This window comes from Pteronotus mesoamericanus, unplaced genomic scaffold (assembly GCF_021234165.1).
Source record: "Pteronotus mesoamericanus isolate MK-2021 breed Mesoamerican mustached bat unplaced genomic scaffold, CSHL_Meso_final scaffold_533, whole genome shotgun sequence".
Taxonomy (NCBI): Eukaryota; Metazoa; Chordata; class Mammalia; order Chiroptera; family Mormoopidae; genus Pteronotus; species Pteronotus mesoamericanus.
In genome coordinates this window covers 3167162-3184515 of record NW_026555320.1, presented here as the reverse complement: position 1 = coordinate 3184515, position 17354 = coordinate 3167162, and the positions used below count along the sequence as shown (strand labels likewise).

Below are 17354 nucleotides of genomic sequence, written 5' to 3'. Positions count from 1 at the left end.
CCTTCTTCTTGAACCATTTTTAACGAAAATGAGAACATACTCTACATACAGCTCATCCTTCAAGAACATCTTTCAACATCAGTATTTAGAAAACATTTTTTAAAAAGGCTGTAGGGAAACTCGTTGTATGGACATAATTTATTCGACCCGTCTGCATTTGTCGTGTATATCGGTAGCTTTTTAAATTCTCTGTTATAAAACAGGGATGATGGGCATCTTGTACATGTCGTTGATAACTCTCCGGAAACTGTCAGAAGCCTTGGTGCGGTCCAAGGCTGCACGCCCGCCCTCCGGGTTGGGTGGCCGGCGTCCGCCAGGGGGCGGGCGGGAGCTGCCGGCGGAGCTCGACTGCGCATGCTCGCGCCGCTGGGAACACGTGCGGAGGGCGACGGGGCGGGAGGGGGAAAGGTAGGAGGTGAGAGGTGAAGGGGCGGAGAGCTGCGCGGGCCCTGGCGGCCCGGAGAAGGAGAGGGCGGGCGCCACGCACCGGACCGCGGGCCGGGAGCGCGCACGCCGCGCCCCGCCCTCGCTGCCGCGGCCCGGGAGCAGCTGCCGCCACAGGTACGTCCGCGCGCGTCCCCACGGCGCCTACTCGCGGGCCCGGGCTCAGGCCTCCCGCCGCGCGGCCCCGGGAGTTCCGGGATGGGGGCCGCCTCGGGCACGGGCGCGCGGGCGCTGTCCAGCAGCTGTGCTTCCCGGGCTGGGAGACCGCAGCCTCGAGAGGGGGCCGGGCCGCCGCGGGCCCCCCCTCTCCGCCCCCGCCCGAGCGTGCCGCGCGCCCTCACCCCACCCTCGTCCCCAGATGGTCATTGCAGGGAGAGGGGGTCGCGCTGTTACTCCCCTGGCCCCGCTGTCCCCCGGGGAGCTGTCGGTTCTAGAACCCACGTTGGGGCTGCCGGGGTTTCCCGGAGTGCGGGGGAGAGCACGCGGCTCACTCCCACCTCTGTTGGAAGGTCTGATTGAGGGGCACCAGTTCGCTTTTCTGGTGGGTTTTGCTTCGTTTCTAGCTTTCTGTTTTGCGCAAACCCAAACTTGGCGCATTGACGTTGCCTCTGTTTACTTCTCAGTGGGTTTATTACCTCTGTGTATCCAACAGGATTATAATGTCACGATAGCGGTAGTTGCTGGGAGCCCTGCGTCCAGACTGTTCGAGACACACAAAGTCGTGCAGGTGGAAATGCTGTTGGCTGAAGGGGCAGCGAGCCCCCGGGGTCATGGCAGGAGTTTCCCCAGTTCGGGCCAACTGCTGCCCCACCTGTGGGGACAGTCAGGTCTGCGTGACTAAACGCGGCCAGGTTTTGTGACGTTGTAAAGGGGGTGTAGAACGGTATCTTTAATGTCCATCTAAGCAAACGTTTCGTGGAGTTTGGTTACACGGCGTTGTTACTGACGTGCTGCCAACTCAGGATACCGTGCTGAAGAGTGAAGCTTTTGTAAGGGAGCCAGGGTCGGGGTGCCTTGGTAGCGCTGAATACGTTTTAGGTGTTTCTGAGTGAAGCCCAATTGACGACCTGTATTTTTTTTAAGGATATGTTAATACAGTTTAGGTTTTAAATGTTTTACACATTTGCAGTATTTGTACTGGGCGGGTGATGTAAAATAAATAAATCAATAAATCTCCATATTCGTTCTTTTGCTCATAAACTGAAATAGACTTAGGTCTGCGGAACTAATCTGGCGTTTGAGAGCTCTCTTTTTTGTTGTGGCAAAAACAGCGCCTCTCAATAATCCCCAGTTTATGATCCCCCCCCGCCCCCCCGCCGGCCCCAGTCATCTAGTTTACCATTGGAAGGTGCATAAAACGTCTACACCTAGTTCATGACTAGAAAATGGAGGCATAAAGGTTGTGAATTGCTTAAAGTCACACGTGAGCAAATGAGCCGTCTGGTTTGGAAACAGCCCACACCTGTGGGTTCAGGACACATGCATATCATCGCGTTTGTGGGGGGTAGGCCTTGGGGAGGCTCGCTCTCAGGATCTAGCCGTGCCCATGAACGCGGCCCAGAGGCCTGGAGTGACACTTAGGTTTACGTGCTGTTTGCTTACCCTCAGCATCGGTGGCCATTTGCTGGCCCCAAGTGTTGGTTTTCCTGTATCATTGCTGTCATTGAACAGGTGAAAAGCTGTCCCTCAGAGGGAAACTGGGTCCCCATAGCCGCCCAGCTTGTGACTGCTGGCTCCGGCCTCCGGCCCACTTACAAGCTGCTGGTGAGCTCCTCCTAAGTAGACAGCGGCTGCCACTCTGACCTGCTTCCTTCCTGAGTTGGTCGATGACACAAAGTCCAAGTGGCTTCTTTTGACACCTGAAATAATAATTCTGGGTAAAATATTAACTGACCACTTGTGTTGTCTCAGCACTGTGCTGGGTGCTTTAGTAAAGGCTTATCTTACTCATAATAACCAGGGGAGATTGATAATTTTATCAGTCCCTTTACTGATGACTTTTAGAGACGTTAACCTGACTGGCCCCAGGTCAGCTGGTGAGTTGGAAGCGCAGATCCGGTTTTGTCTGACCAGAGTTGATCCTCTTACGCTGTTTGCACCTGCTAGCTTTGCAGACTTCGTGGCCGTCGGTGGGCAGGTGAGAGGTAGCAGAAGGTGATGAGATGAAGAGAGGGAGGCGGTGGCACAGGCCCAAGTCAGAGATGGGGCGACTGAGCAGGAAGGAGACGGCAGTTCGGCCACTGCATTTGACATGTGCCTTGTGAGCGGTTAGGGCCACTGGCTGGGAATGCTCGCAGCGTCGCGGCGCCGTGCATGGACTGCCCAGTGGAGTGTAAGCGGGGTGTGTTTGTGTGTGTGTGGGTCGATGTGCAAGAATGCACACCATTCTAAGGAAAAAGATTAAAAACCATCTTTGTTTATATCAGCCTTACTGAATTTTTACTTTTAAAGATTTTATATATTAATTTGTAGAGAGGGGGGAGGGAGGGAGAACGAGAGAGGAATGTCAGTGTGTGGTTGCTTCTCACGTGCCCCCTATTGGGGACCTGGCCTACAACCCAGGCATGTGCCCTAACTGGGAATTGAACTAGCGACTCTTTGGTTCGCAGGCTGGCACTCAGTCCACTGAGCCACACCAGCCAGGGCTGAATTTTTATTATGTATCTTACTGTGTGTGTGTGTGTGTGTGTGTGTGTGTGTGTGACATCACAATAGTGCATGTATAATTTATCAATAAACATATTGGGGATGTATACTAAAATTTTTGTTGTTGGGGATTCATCATCAAAAACCTTTGGATTTCACTGGTTTATTTGGTATTTAGCATTTTTTAAATGCATAAATTATGTAAGGCATTTGTGCTAACCATTTGCTTCTGAATTGGAAGTCTAGTTAAGTTCAGGGTAATTCCATATAATCAGAGAGGATGATATTTCACGTTAATAACCAATTGTAAGTTATTTTAAAGTTGCAGTGATGAGTGTGAGTGAGGGTCTGGCACCTTGATAGTCGTTATGCCTCAAATGCAGCACTGATCGTAAGTTTGAAGCTACGGGGATTGACAGAACCCTTTGGAAGTTAAAATTTTATTGGACCGCTTTCATTTTAAGCATGTTGATTTCAGTTAGAAGCCAGCAAGACTGAAATTACCAGTTCACACAAAGATGGCAGTTATAATAGTCATGTTAGTGCTGTTCCCCAACTTTAGAGTATTTTTAAATCATCTAAATATTGAAATTACAAATACATTGATGCCTTATCACTTTTTACAAACTGCATTGATTTTCTTCAGTTAATTCCACTGTGGTGGTTGGTACATTATCTCAAAATGAGCTGTTCCAGAATTCTACCTAGTTTAAAAAATATCTTTATCATCTTCTCGCTTGTCATTTCATAATTGAATAGGTTAGTATTTGTTCAGGATTTAGGTTAAAATAACAATGGGTTTTGAGCAAGAAATACATTTTACTTACTGGACAAGCTATGTTTATCTAGGTGAGGCATCCTTACTGACATTGGGTTGGCCAAAAAGTTTGTTTAATTTTTTTACCCTATGATGGCTCTGGTAGCGCTTAGTTGTCTTTAACTTCATTCGTAACAATTTTGTTGGGTTGTATTGTGACAGCTGTCATACCAGTGTGCGTTTCATTTTTTTAAAAGATTTATTTACTTTTAGAGAGAGGGGAAAGGAGGGAGAGAAACATCAATGTGTGAAAGGTACATCAGAGATACATTGATCAGTTGCCCCTCGCATGCCCCCAACTGAGGACCTGGCCCACAACCCAGGCATGTGCCCTGACCAGGGATCGAACCGGCGACCTTTCCATTCACAGGCCAGCACTCAGTCCACTGAGCCACACCAGCCAGACTCAGTGTGTATTTTTTTAAAAATTATCAAAATTGGTGAAATTTTTTGCAGCCATCTATATTGAAGATGAAAAAAGATATGCCACATTCTCAGCATATTATGCTTTATTATTTCAACAAAGACACAAACACAACCAAAACACAAAAGAGGATTAGTGCAATATATGGAGGAGGTGCTGTGACTGATTGAACGTGTCAAAAGTGGTTTGGGAAGTTTATTACACTATTGATGTTTTGGCCAAATAATTCTTTGCTGTGGGGCTATCTTATGCATTGATATTTTAATCTAAACCCTGAACAGATACTAACCTATTCAATTATGAAATGACAAGTTAGAAGTTGATAAAGATATTTTTATCTTCTAGCAGCGCCCCTGGCCTCTACCAGCTAGAAGCCAATAGTGAGAGACAGCTGACATGCTCAAAATATCCAAATCAACAATGTTATCGGTGAAAATGAAAAATGTGCCTTTTATTTTACAAAAAAAACCATATGGACTTTTTGGCCAACCCAGTAAATCACCAGGGGCTGCTGCCGCCGGCCTGGGGAGCCCCACTCCGAGAGCCAGGGCTCTGTACCAACGCACGCAGGACCGGAGCCCAGTGCCAGTGCTCATGTGTTTCACCCGGGTCCCATCAGCATCAGCGAGTCCTGCAGTGGTGTTTTGCCCGGTATGTAACTGGTGCTTGTTTTCAACCAGTTTTCCCCTTATGTTTAGATGATGTCATAATTAAGATTGCATTTTCAGCTATTGTGCGATTACTGCTCTTTTTCTGCTCTCCAATATTTCTAGATTTCTTCAGGGATTCGAGTTGTTTTTGTTTTTAAATACAAGTCACCCACATTGGAAAAAAATGTATAGGTGCGCGCGCGCGCGCGTGCTCGCGCGCTCTCTCTCTCTCTCTCTCACTCTCTCTCTCTCTGTAAGCCCAGCATGGCCCCCTGCCGGCTTCTTCCCAGGCCTCTTTCTTGCTCATTCTGTTTTGCCCTCTTTCTTTGTATCCATTTTCTATGTTATTGTGTGAACATCTTTTCATGTCAAAACTATTCTACAGCTTTTTTTTAACATAATATTTCATTTGTTTTTATGGTTTCCAATACCTTTCTCCTGCGAGCAGCCGTGCCCAGCACCGCGTGCTGTGTTTGGCTGTGGGCTTGGGGCGCTGCTCCTGGTGGCCTGCGGTCACCGTCCCTCTGCGTCAGCAGCCTCCGGGTGCTCCCTGCTCTCGTGATCGGCCCTGAGCTGGCCTGTCCGACGCTCCTTTCCATCACCAGCTCATGTGCATCTTGTCCCCAGGGGGTGATGAGGTTCCTTCTTTTGGGCCTGGGTCCTGGTCGGGTTTGACATTTATTCACATTTGTCACCCCAGTGGCTGTGACTGTTGGAAACATCAAGACCTGCCTTTAGCAGCCGACAGAGAGTGTTGCATATCATGTTCTTGTCATTGAGGAAAGTCTTGAATTCTTTATGTTCCCAAAGCCAGCCCAAGCGTCACCGTGAGGAAGAGCGCCCCCGGGACTCTCAAATGCTTTCTCCTGCGCTGCGGGTTGTCTTCTCAAGCGGTCGGTAGTTCCTTTGGTGTGCAAAGATTCCTCATTTCTATGAAGTCCAATTTGTCTACTTTTTTGTTGTTGCCTGAGCTTTTGGTGTCATATTCAAGAAATCCTTGTCAAATCCAGTATCATGAAGATTTCCCTGTTTTCTTTTAAGAGTTTTATTGTTTTTGGCCTTCGATCCATTGTAAGTTCTTTTCTGTCTGATGTGTGGCCAGGGTCCAGCCTAACTCTGTGCAGGCAGCTACCTAGTTCCGCCAGCACCAGGGAAGAGGCCCCAGATGGGCCTCACCTGTTGGCTCTCTTCTTTGCCAGTCTCCCCTCAAAAACAGCTCCTTTGCACATTTTGTGTTTGGAATGGAACCATCTTCCTATGGCATTTATAGTAAAAGCTTTTGAGATAGTATTAAAATAGAGACTCATCACACTTTCACTTTTGTGCAGACTATAGAGAGCCCTGCGCTGGCCTGGTCACTCAGTTGGTTGGAGCATGTCTCCTCTACCAGGAGGTTGAGGGTTTGATTCCCGGTCCAGGCAAGTATGGGAGGAAGAGAATCTTGTTTCTCTCATGTTGATGTTTCTTACTCTTTCTCCCTTCCTCTCGCTCTAAAAATGAGTAAATACATATCTTTGGGTGAGGATTTAAAAAAGAAAAAAAAAGACTGCTGGTTCTCCAGCAAACCACACTTGTGTCAGGACACCAGGCAAGAGGCCTTTGTCCCACAAGGCCTGGGTGTGCCCACGTGTGGCTGGGAGCAGGAGGCTGGTCCTGGCCATGCTCCTGTCTGCACCTGCGGGACCGAGGCTAAGGGCACCCTCCTCAGGGCCAAAGGCTTTGTCTTGTGAAACGACAGGGATTGCCCGTTGGGCCCCGGGGTGGTTTCTGGCTTTAAAACAGTCTTTGCACGTGTTCATAGCAGCGGCCAGTGCAGCCCCCTCATCGGTCTCTCTCGGCCAGGTCTGGAGGGAGCGGGGTGCTGGCTGGCAGCGTGGAGACCAACTTCGGGCTCCACCGATGGGCGTGTGCGTGGCTCTGTGTGGCGGCCTCCCGGCCGCTGGGGTCGTTTGGTCCCCTGCAGTCTAGGTGCTGCTGTGTCATCCTAGCTGTTATTCTGATCAGGTTTCAAATTCTCTGAAGTCGGCTTTCAGTCACGAACTAAAATTTTTTTCTGTTTTCAGTACTGTTAACTTGAAAAATTCCTCCGTTTACTTGGCTAATTTTGATGTTTAGAGGAGCAGAATTTTCTGTCCTGATCGTTGGTCCACTTTGTAAAGCAACGTTCAAAAGAAAACCTTTCCCCCAGGGATGACTCGTTTGCACCAGATGACGAGTTCAGCGGAGTGAGCAGACCTGCAGTGACTTTCCGCTTGGCACCAAATGCTGTGCCGGGCGCTCCAGGGAACACGAAGGTGCTTTGGCTCTGACCTTCACCCCGGGAGGGACCCGTCAGGGGAGGCCGAGAGAGCAGGAGGGAACCCAGCGCAGGGCAGAAATACAGCTACGGAGCTCAAGGGGAGGGCTGCCGGCTCCACAGGGGAGCTTTGTCCTTGGCGTTTCAGCGTTGGCTCTTTGGGGCAGCAGTACCTCCACATGGCACAGAATTCAGAAGGTGCAGCAGAGTGTACACAGGGCAGCCTCTCTCCCACCTTGCTCCTGGCCACCAGATCCTTACCCCAGAGGCAGCCCGTGTGACCAGGTCTCGAGTGTCTCTGCCGGGGTGTTCTGTGCGTGACACAGACAGGTGCCCAGGGCCCTTTGCTTTCACACGAGGGTAGCACACTGTGGCGCTCACTTTTCTTCTCTGTTTGTTGTAGTTCATGATCAACACAGAAGAGCTTTCTCATTGTGTTTTCCAGTATCTCGTTGTCTGGGTTACCTTAATTTATTCAGCCACAGCTTTGTTGGTGGGCACAGAAGGTTTTGTAAGTTTTGCCAGTGCCAGTCACACTGAGTTCCCTTGCGCCAGGCGTCAGTCCAGCGCGGCCAAGTGCACCTGTTTGGTCACTTGCCAGAGGCGGAGCGCTAGGTGGGCGAGCGTGCGCTTTAGCTGAGCCGTGGCTCCTGCCAGCAGCAGTGTGGAGGGCGCGTCCCGGCCACTCCTCGGCACCTGCCCCCGACACCCTCACCTCGGTGCCGCCGCTGGAGCCTTTCCAGTTCCATAGGGGAGAACAGTTTCTCTCTGTGCTCCCAAAACTGCCTCGTTCAAGTTCGAGAAGAGTTAGAAGAGCAATAGAATGGACACTCATGACTCAGTTGTTTCACTGGGTCTCTCCGGTTGCTGTGAGGTTGAAGGAGCGTGGCCATTTTCTTTTCTGTGAAAAAGCTGATTGTATCCTTTGCCCATTTTTCTGTTGGTCTTGGGTTTTTTAAATTGATTTTGTAGAAATTGTTTATATATAAAGAAATTTATCACTTTGTCATTGGTATGAATTGCCCTTATTTTTTTAAGGATGTTTTGTTTCTGGTCTGTTTTTTGTTTTTTTTACTCAGGATGGTCTTATCATAAACATTTTTTGGTTCTTAATTGGGTCATATTTATTGTTCTTTTAAAAAAGGCTTCTGGGTTCCCTGTTATGCCTAAAAGATCTTCCCCAGTAGAAAAGTATGAGAAATTATCCTGTGATCTTTCAAAGTACTTTCTGCATTTCATTTTTACCTTGAAATCTTCTATCCATTTGATTTATTTTGGTTTGGGGTCCAACTAAATATTTTCCCAAAAGGCCACCCGTTCGTTGTAACACCTTTTATTGAACAATTCATTTTTGTCCCACTTGTTTAAATATCCTTTATCATTTACTATATGTGCGTACTTTGCCACATATCATGTATATTTGGGTCTATTTCTGTACTTTCTAGTCCATACATTAATCTATGTATGTGTTAGTACATTGTTTTAATTACTTTAGCTTTAAAGCATGTTTTAATATTTGGTAAATTCTCATTTAGTGTCTGCAGTTTTCAGAATTTTCCTTTTTTTATGATATTAAATGAAGTCCTGTTTGTTTTTATTGGGACCGTGCTACATTTTTAGGTTAATGCCGGACGAGGGAGAGTTTGGTAATGAGTTTTTCCCACTGAGGGAGGTGGCAAGCCTTTCTCTGTGCTCCAGTCTTTTGTTAGATTTCTTGGCATTTCTTATATGCTTATGCTCGAGTCTTTTTCTCTTCGTTTATTCGTTTTAGGGTTGTTGCAGTGTTATGTCTCCTACCAACTTTCTGATGATGTATGTGAAGGCGTTTATTTCTGTTTTTAATTTTCAGCGCCTTACCTGGTTCTTTTATCAACTGCAGAAGTCTTCGGCTGGTTCGCTTGGATTGTCCCGGTATGTAACAGCATCTGCAGATCACCATACTGCGCTCTTCTTCACCGGTTCCATGCCCTCGTTTTCTTTCTGTTGCCGAGTTGGCTTTTAGTTCCTCTGCGACGGAAGTCTGTCGTGGTGGGGGCGTGCGGAGCCTTGTTTGGCCTTTGATTTGAGTGGAAATTCTCCCAATACGTTCCCGCTGGGCTTGATCTTAGCTTTGGGTTGAAAAGGATGTGAATATGTAGTTGAAGTCTGTGCCTTGTATACATATGTACACACGCACAGCCACCCGTCGCTAGCAGCAGGGATCTGCGCAGAGAGATGCGTCATGAGCTGAGAGGTTGTGCTCATGTGGAGGGCGCTTGCACAGACCGAGGCGGCACAGCCTGCTCGCACCCCGGCTTCCGGGCCTGGCCGCTGCTCCTCGGCCGCAAACCTGTAGGGCGTGCCGAGGCACCGAATACCGCGGGCAGCGGTAGCACAGTGTGTGTGTGTGCGCGTGCCCGCGCGCATCCGAACCCATCTAACCCTAGAAAAGTCCCAGTGAACATGAGGCGTGAGGCAGCTGTGCGCTGTATGAGCCACTCACCGAGAGAGGGGCCGGCAGAACGGAAAGGTGCTCCGGTGAGTCCGCGAGTGAGGGGCGCGTGAAGGTCAAGGCCTGGACGTGGCTGTGCACGACTGTAGGCTTTATAGCGCTGCCGCACAGGCTCTCCCCCAGTGCCCTTCCGGCGGGGTCAGAAGGAGAGCATGGGAGCTCCCCACGCTGCTCCGTGAGCAGGGAGCTGGGCCGCAGGGGTTGGAGACGCCGCGGAGAGACCGGCAGAGAGACCGGCCGGGTGAGGAAGGCACAGGTTGCTGTACCACTGCCCAAGGGTCAGGGGGATGAAGACATGGAGTTGGAGAGAGAAGAAGCTGGGGGGCTATCGCAGCCACGTGGTTCGCGAGGAGCAGCGGTCAGATGAAGGGGCTTTGTAGTGATCATTTAAGAGTGAGGGTGCTTAGCATGCAGAATATGCCCACGTGGAGCTGCGGACTTGCATGTCTAATCCCTCCACTCAGAGTTTTTGTCCTTGGAGCTGAAGTGAGTCTCTTTGGGCAGCTTGTGGTTGTCTTGTTTTTTAATCCATTTAGCTACTCTATGCCTTTTGATTATAAAATTTAATGCATTTAAATTTAAAGTAATTATTGATAGTTAAGGACTTACTAATGCCATCTTGTCTTCTGGCCGTTGTGTAAGTTTCTTTCTTCCTTCCTCTTTTGTTGTCTTTTTGAATTAATGAGTTTTTAGTGGTATGTTTTGATTCCCTTCTCTTTATCTTTTAGTGTCTGCTCTACTTTTTGTTTTGTATTTATCATGAATTACACAAAACATTTGTAGTTGTAACAATCTATGTTAAGCTAATAACAGCTTAATTTTGACAACATACAAAAATTTTATGCTTTTATTCAGCCTGTAGTTTATATTTTTGACTAAACAATTTATATCTTTTTATATCGTGTAAGCCATTAACAAATTATTGTAGCTACAGTGACTTCTGATACACTTCTCCTTTAACTTTTATATTAGGGTTCAGTGATTAACACACCTCCATGTTAACAGTACAGTAATGTGCCACATAAGGAAGTGTCAGTCAGTGACAGACTACACATGTGACACTGGTCTTGTAAGACCGTAATGAGTTATAAGCAAAAGCTTTGTAGTGTTGCTAGAAAAGGCTAGGCCTGACTAAAATGTTGGATTGACTGCCAGCTCTGGTGGTTTACGTAGATGAGGCTCAGCATGCTGTTCACCCCGCACCCTGCACCCACCCAGGTGGGGCCTGGAGTTGACGAGGGAGCAGGGGGAGAGGGCTGGTGGGGGGGGACCCAGGAGCCCACCCTTGCCCGTGTGGTTGCCTGTCGCTCTCGCTCACACACACACACACACACACACACACTCACACACACACTCACACACACTCATTGTCTTGCACACCATAACTTTACTGTGCCTCTTCCATGTTTGGATAGGGTTTTTGGATACACACACCCCTGTCGTGTTACCCCTGACTGCAGTGCTTGGCGTAGTGACCTGCTCTGCAGGCCCATAGCCCCGAAGCACCAGGCCGTGCACAGCACGTGGCCTGAGTGTGGCACAGGCTATGCCACCTGGGTTTGTGTAAGTACCTCTGTGATGTTTACACAGTGATGAAATCGCCTAATGTCACATTGCTCAAAAGTGATGCATGACTGTGTTAGAATATTCCGGATTTGACTACATTCTCACCTTTACCATTGTTCGTTACGTTCTCATGTTACTAACTTATATCCTTTCCTTTCAGCTTGAAGAAGTCCTTTCCACATGTCTTGTGAGGCAGGTCTGGTGGTAATCAACTCTCTGAGCTGTTATCTGGGAAAGTGTCTCTCCTTTGTTTCCTAAGGCCGGCTTTGCTGGGGAAAGAATTCTTGCTTGCCACCCGCCCTTTGAATGTATCATCCCACCCTCTGCTGGCCTACAAAGTTTTTGCTGAGAAGTCCTGCAGATACAGCCTTATGGGGCCGGGGGGTGGGGGGTGGGGTCCTTTGTGTGTGAGGAATTTTTTTTCTCTTGCTGCTTTTGAAATTTTGATTTTTAGATAGTTTTTTTAAAAAAGATCTTATGTATTTATTTTTAGAGAGAGGCGGAGGAGGGAGAAAGGGAGGGAGGGAAACATTGATGTGAGAGAGGAACATTGATTGATTGCCTCTCTCACACCCCCGACCTGGCCACAACCCAGGCATGTACCCTGACGGGGAATCGAACAGGTGACCTTTCCATCTGTGGGATAGTGCCCAATCCTCTGACCAGCCAGGCCAACGCTAGATAGTTTTATTAGAATCTATCTTGGAGGAGATATTTTGGGGTCGACTCTTCCAGGGGACCTGTCAGCTTTGTGAATTTGAATGTCCAGGTCTCTCCCCAGATTTTGGTGGTTCTCAGCTATTTTTCCTTTAAATAAGCTCCGAGCCCTCTTTCCTCCTCTCTTCTTCTGGGACTCCAACAGTGCTTAAAATTGTTTCTTTGGTGGTATTCCACGATTCACGTAGGCGCTTGCGTGTAGTGGCTTCATCCATGAGGCGGGTGGCAGGACTGTGTCCGTTCTCATGTAACGTGGTCCACTCAGGCCTCCAGGGCCTCCATTCTTTCCTTACGTTGTGTCTGTCTACATTCAGGGAGCAGGACTGGGGGGTTTGATCTGACGAAACGTGGAAGTGTGGGCTTGGCCCTGGGACACTGAGGGGAAGAGACCTGGGGCTTGTCAGAGGACCGAGGTTGGAGAAGTTAGGGCTGGCTTGTGGGCCTCAGTCTTCAGGGGGCTTCTTGGTACTCCCCGCGCAGGCCTGCGTCTCATAGGTGTTTGCTTCCTGTTGGGGGCTGGGCACAGGAGCGGAAACAGGACTTTCCCAGAGCCCTCCTTCCCGCTGGATGGTGGGCACCGTCGCTTCAGGTCCGCTGCGGGAGGCTTTCATCTGCAGGTGAGCCTTGGGAGCACCCCTGCTCCTTGGGCCAGCAGCTGTCACCTCGCAGCTCTGTCCCTTGCTTATTGCATCGATTCGCAGGTGGTTCTCACATTTCCCTAGATGGCCGCTGGATGGAACAACTGAAAATTGCATGTGCGCCTGAGGCATGTGCTTCCAGGATAGTGGAGCAACAGCCGTTCCTCCTTGCGGAGCGGCTGCGGTTCGCGTCTCATTTCTGGTCTTGACATTTCACAGGAGTCATGCCTTTGGCTGGGGTTTCCTTCAGGGAGACTGATCGAGCCAAAACACGTGTCTGAGCAGGTTCCTTGTAGCACAACACGGCAACTTACAGCAGAAGCGGGTTTCAGCCTGGACTCTGTGGGAGAGCGCCGTGCGGAAGGGCATCCTAGGTCCCCAGGCCTTGTGGCGCCTTCTGTTCTGATCTTGCTGGTTTAAGGTCCTCTGCTTGGGAGCGGCAGAGATTTGCTTTGGCTCACACAGGCAGAGAGAGGGTTTGCTGGCAGGACACAAGGTGGCTCACAGGCTGGAAAGCACTGACGGGCTCGAGCTCAGCGAGGACTGGAGCCAGGGCAGCCGCCATCTTGGGGGCAGGGACTGCGTGGGGTTGAATGAGGACCCACATCCAGTTCCTGCTTCTTTCTGCTCAGAAGTCAAAGTCCAGGGAGAGAGGCCAAACCAGCCAGGCGAGGCTCAGGGAGGGAGGGGTGCCTTGACTGACAGATGGGTCCATCCAGGCCAGGTCCCGGGGGAGGGGGGTTCCCCTCAGCCACACCGGGCTGCTGCTACTCAAAGGAGACCGGCCAGAACCGCAGGGGCCCTTTGCCCATGTGCTCCCAGGAAGAGCTGTGGGCCCGGGAGCAGAGAGCCCGCCCGACCCTGCTGTCAGAGGGAAGGTTTTCATGTTGAGCGCTGAGCCCACCGCGCGTTCTCTGTCGGGGAATCACTGTCTGTGCAAGAACGTGTGTTTGGAGGCCCAGCGAGAATGTGTGTAAGGTTTTTCCCGAGGATTTCTCTCGACCTGACCTGAGCGCAGAGAAGGGTGGGGGTGTCTGCAGTGCCCGTCAGCAGTGAGCAGCTGGAGGACATGCCTGTCACATGTGTGTGCTCCCGCATCGCATGTGAGAAGGCAGCTTGTCTGTGGAGTGGCCTTTTGGAAATGCCTAGTATGGAAGGGGTGGGGGTTGTTACCAGAGCTGGGGGGTGATTTTTTGGCTTCTTTGGTTAGACTGACTGAGGAGCTGCCCACGGTCCCTGAGAGCTGACCGGGGTGGGGGTGGGGTTGATGGCTCCATGCCCGCCCGTGTGGCCTCCTGAAGCGCTCCCCTCCCCGCATCACTGCCGCCTGCCGGCTGCCCTGCGTGCGGAGCCCGGTGCTCGCGGCTGACTGGCTTTCCCCCTTCAGGTGCTGCAGACGGTGTCCATCGTCCGCGCTGGTCAGCGTGTGCCAGGCTGATCCATGGTCGCTTTCCGGGATGGCAGCAAGGTGACTTCAGCTGAGGATGACCCTGACTGACAGGCTGCGTGAGAAGATATCTCAGGCCTTCTACAGCCATGGGCTGCTCTGTGCATCCTACCCCATCCCCATCATCCTCTTCACAGGGCTCTGCATCCTAGCCTGCTGGTACGTCCCCGTGTTGCCCTGGCCGTGGTGGCCGGTGTCCTGGGAATGGGCTTCCCAGCCCTGCTGGTCGGGAGCCTGTGGGCTGTACGTGCTTCTCACACAGTGGGCCTTGAGGCGCACTGGAGCCGCTGAGTTGGAGAGCCCTAGTCCCAGGGTGTTTAGCCACTAAACTAAGCAGTCCGGCCTGGCCCTGACTGGGTGAGTCACCTGACTCGTTCATGTCACTGGTGATCCATTTCAAGGTAATGTTCAGACACTGGAAGAAACGAGGAGACACTTGAAAGGCATGGCTTCTGAATTCCCCTTCTTAGCAGCGGGGGCTTGTTTTGGTGCCTGGGTAGGAGCAGGGGCCTGCCAGGTTGCCAGGCAAAGCCCATTTGCCCAGCCCCTTGGACCCCTTCCTGCAGGCTTGAGGCCTCCCCGGAGGCTTGGTTCTCTGCTCCCCGCTTTCTGTGTCCCCACGGAGCCTCCTGCGGACTCGCTGGGCCTGTGTTCTCCCCAGGGGCTGTTGGGAGAGCTGCCGCACCCTCGGTCCTGTCTGTCCTTCTGTCATGGGGCCCCTAGAACGACGACAGTGTACAGGAGAGGCTTGGGGTCAGACGCCTGGTGGCCCTTTGGGCTCTGAAACACTGACAGGCACAAAAAGAGCCGCCCACGTCAGTGTCCTCGCATCTGGGGAGAATTCTGGTTTCCGGATTTGTCGGACATTTGTGGGTGTTTTCGGGGCTGGCAGGAGGGTGCTCACGGCTGAGCTCAGCATTCAGTTCCATTGTTGAGGATCCCAGTCCCTTCCCCAGGTAGGACTGAAACAATGAACACCACTCAGGGAGGACTTCTGCTGGCGCTGCAGGTACCGGTGACACATCTCCTCAGCCCTCACAGTGGCCTTGGGAGGCGGTCCAGGTAGCTCCTCACTTAACCAGAGGGGGATGGAGGGTTACAGACTTGTGTCTGGTCTGCCCAGTGAGCGAGCAGGGGAACGGGCTCAGGGGCAGGCCTAGGGACACGGGGGCGGGCCTAGGGACACGGGGGCGGGCCTAGGGACACGGGGGCCTGCCCCGTGGCGCCCTGTCACCCCGACCCTTCTCACTGGGCTTGTGCTGACGTTTGGACTTCGTTGAAGTGTGTTGTCCGAGGTAAGGTCTGGGACGGGCCCAAGAGCTGCCGTCTCTGACAAGTTCTCAGGCCTGGGGGCTACGTTCTGAAAACTGCCAGGCTGTGTCTCTCTTGAGACTGTCTCTGATGTTCCACCACGTCTCGTTAAAATGTCTCCTCTGTTAGTCTAATATCCAGAGCAGCAGCTTGTGGTGGCCCTCAAGGTCACCGTCCCTCCGACTGCCTTCAGCTGGGGTGGGATCCAGCTTCGCTCCGCTAAACCCTCGGGTCTTGGGCAGCTGCCCTGTGGAAGCCCATGCCCGTGAGGGGAGGGGACGTGCGGTGGGCGAATGCCTGGCATTGAGCTTGTGTCCCCTGTGGGCGGTTCGAGCTGAGGATGTGGGTGCCGCAGCCCCCCTTCCACAGAGGCAGCTCGGACTGTGGGAAGGGGAGGGTGTTTGTCCTTGGCCATTCATCCTGTGGGGGCCGTGTGTCGCCGGGCTGCTTGCTGGAGAGAATGCAGGCTGCGTGGAGCGGCTGCTTGGGTGCACTTGGGCCTTATCTCTGAATGAATAATTTGCTGTCACACATGTGTTTCGAAATAGACTGTCCTCGGACTTCTGACGTGGGGACCTCTGGTATGGGAAGTTTATGAGATGGCCAAGGTCTCAAGAACGAGGACAGCTCTTTGTGTCAGGGTGACTTAGAATGGGGGGGGGGGACTGGGGGAGAGACGGCTGTGGTTGGGACAGCACCGAGCAGTCCCTGCCCCCAGCTGCAGCCCAGCCTGCCTGCCGTCTGTCCCACGGGTGCTCTCGGCCGAGTGTCAGTCCTGGGGACAGGGGTGACGCTCAGCGCGGGACCAGGCTGTCCATGGGTTGTGTAGTACCTCAGAGCCTCCACACATGGTATTCCACGTAGTTGCCTCGTGTCCTTACAGGTACCTGTCACTCCCTAGTCTTTGGAAGGTGATGAAACCGCTGTGGAGAGTTCATGGGTGGAGGTGCAGCGGCGGGCAGGCCCGGGCGGCACCACCGAGTCTGTGTTGGCTCCACCTCCCCATGTGCCCGGAAGTGCGTGAGGAGCCCTGTTCAGGGCTGACTGCACCGTTCGTGTGACGAATGTGCTCCCTGAACGGGAAGCCTGAGGAGCAGGGTCTCGGCTGCCGTGGCAGGACCTGGCGGGGTCTGCCGGGCGGAGACAGCAGAGGCTCTGTGAGGCCATGACCCACGTCCCAGCAGGGCGGGGCGGGGGGGGGGCGTCAGGGTGTCTGTCAGCTGCCTCAGCAAGGATGGCTGTGTCACATGCCCCAGTCTCAGCCTGAGACACAGCGGTAGTGCCATCGGCCACTGCGCAGCAGATGTGCCCCAGCCTTGGTGCAGGGGCAGAGTTGGGGAGGCTTCCTGGCAGAGCACCTGGGCGGGCCCCGCTGGAGGAGCTCCCTGGTGGGGCCAGGTCGCTCAGGGTGCCGCTCGCTCCCAAGAGAGGGTGGGGTCACGCCCTGGCATGGCCCCCCGCCCACCCCCGCATCTCTTTCTTCTGTGGTTCCCCAGCTGCTGGCTCTGCTTTCCTCTGGTCTTCGCAGTCACCGCTTTCCCTTCAAAGAGAAAAACCAGCCTGTGCTCTCACATTCTTAGTGCTATGTACGTATTTTCCCAAACCAGAATTTTTGTCGTGATCTTCAAGGACTTTTTAAAAACGTTTTCTTAAAATCTGATTGGCTTAGGAAAATTTATCCAAGGGTAGATGAAGTCTCTCAGCCTCCAAAGACAATAAAGGTTGCATCAGAGGAGCCACAGACTGGGGGCCTTCATGGCCAGGAGACCAGGGGTCGTGGATCCAGCACACAGGCCTTGCTCCCTTCTGCCCGGGAAGCTTTTCCGTCCGGAGCTCCCCTTCTGCCAGGGCCCCGGCTGCCTGCAGAAAACCAGGGGTGGGTGGCAGACAGCTCTTAGTGGTTTTAT

General features: G+C 52.0%; 1 protein-coding gene across 2 annotated transcripts in view; it reads left to right on the top strand.

Annotated features, from left to right (window-relative positions):
- The first annotated feature begins 441 nt into the window (after positions 1-441).
- SCAP (SREBF chaperone) overlaps positions 442-17354 on the top strand; it is a 40196-nt gene continuing 23283 nt past the window's right edge. For both annotated transcript variants that reach the window (XM_054594817.1, XM_054594816.1), the window contains exons 1-2: positions 442-561; positions 14077-14295. In XM_054594817.1, coding sequence (XP_054450792.1) covers positions 14174-14295 — 122 coding nt within the window. In that variant the 5' untranslated portion in view covers positions 442-561; positions 14077-14173. The remainder of the gene's footprint in view (positions 562-14076; positions 14296-17354) is intronic.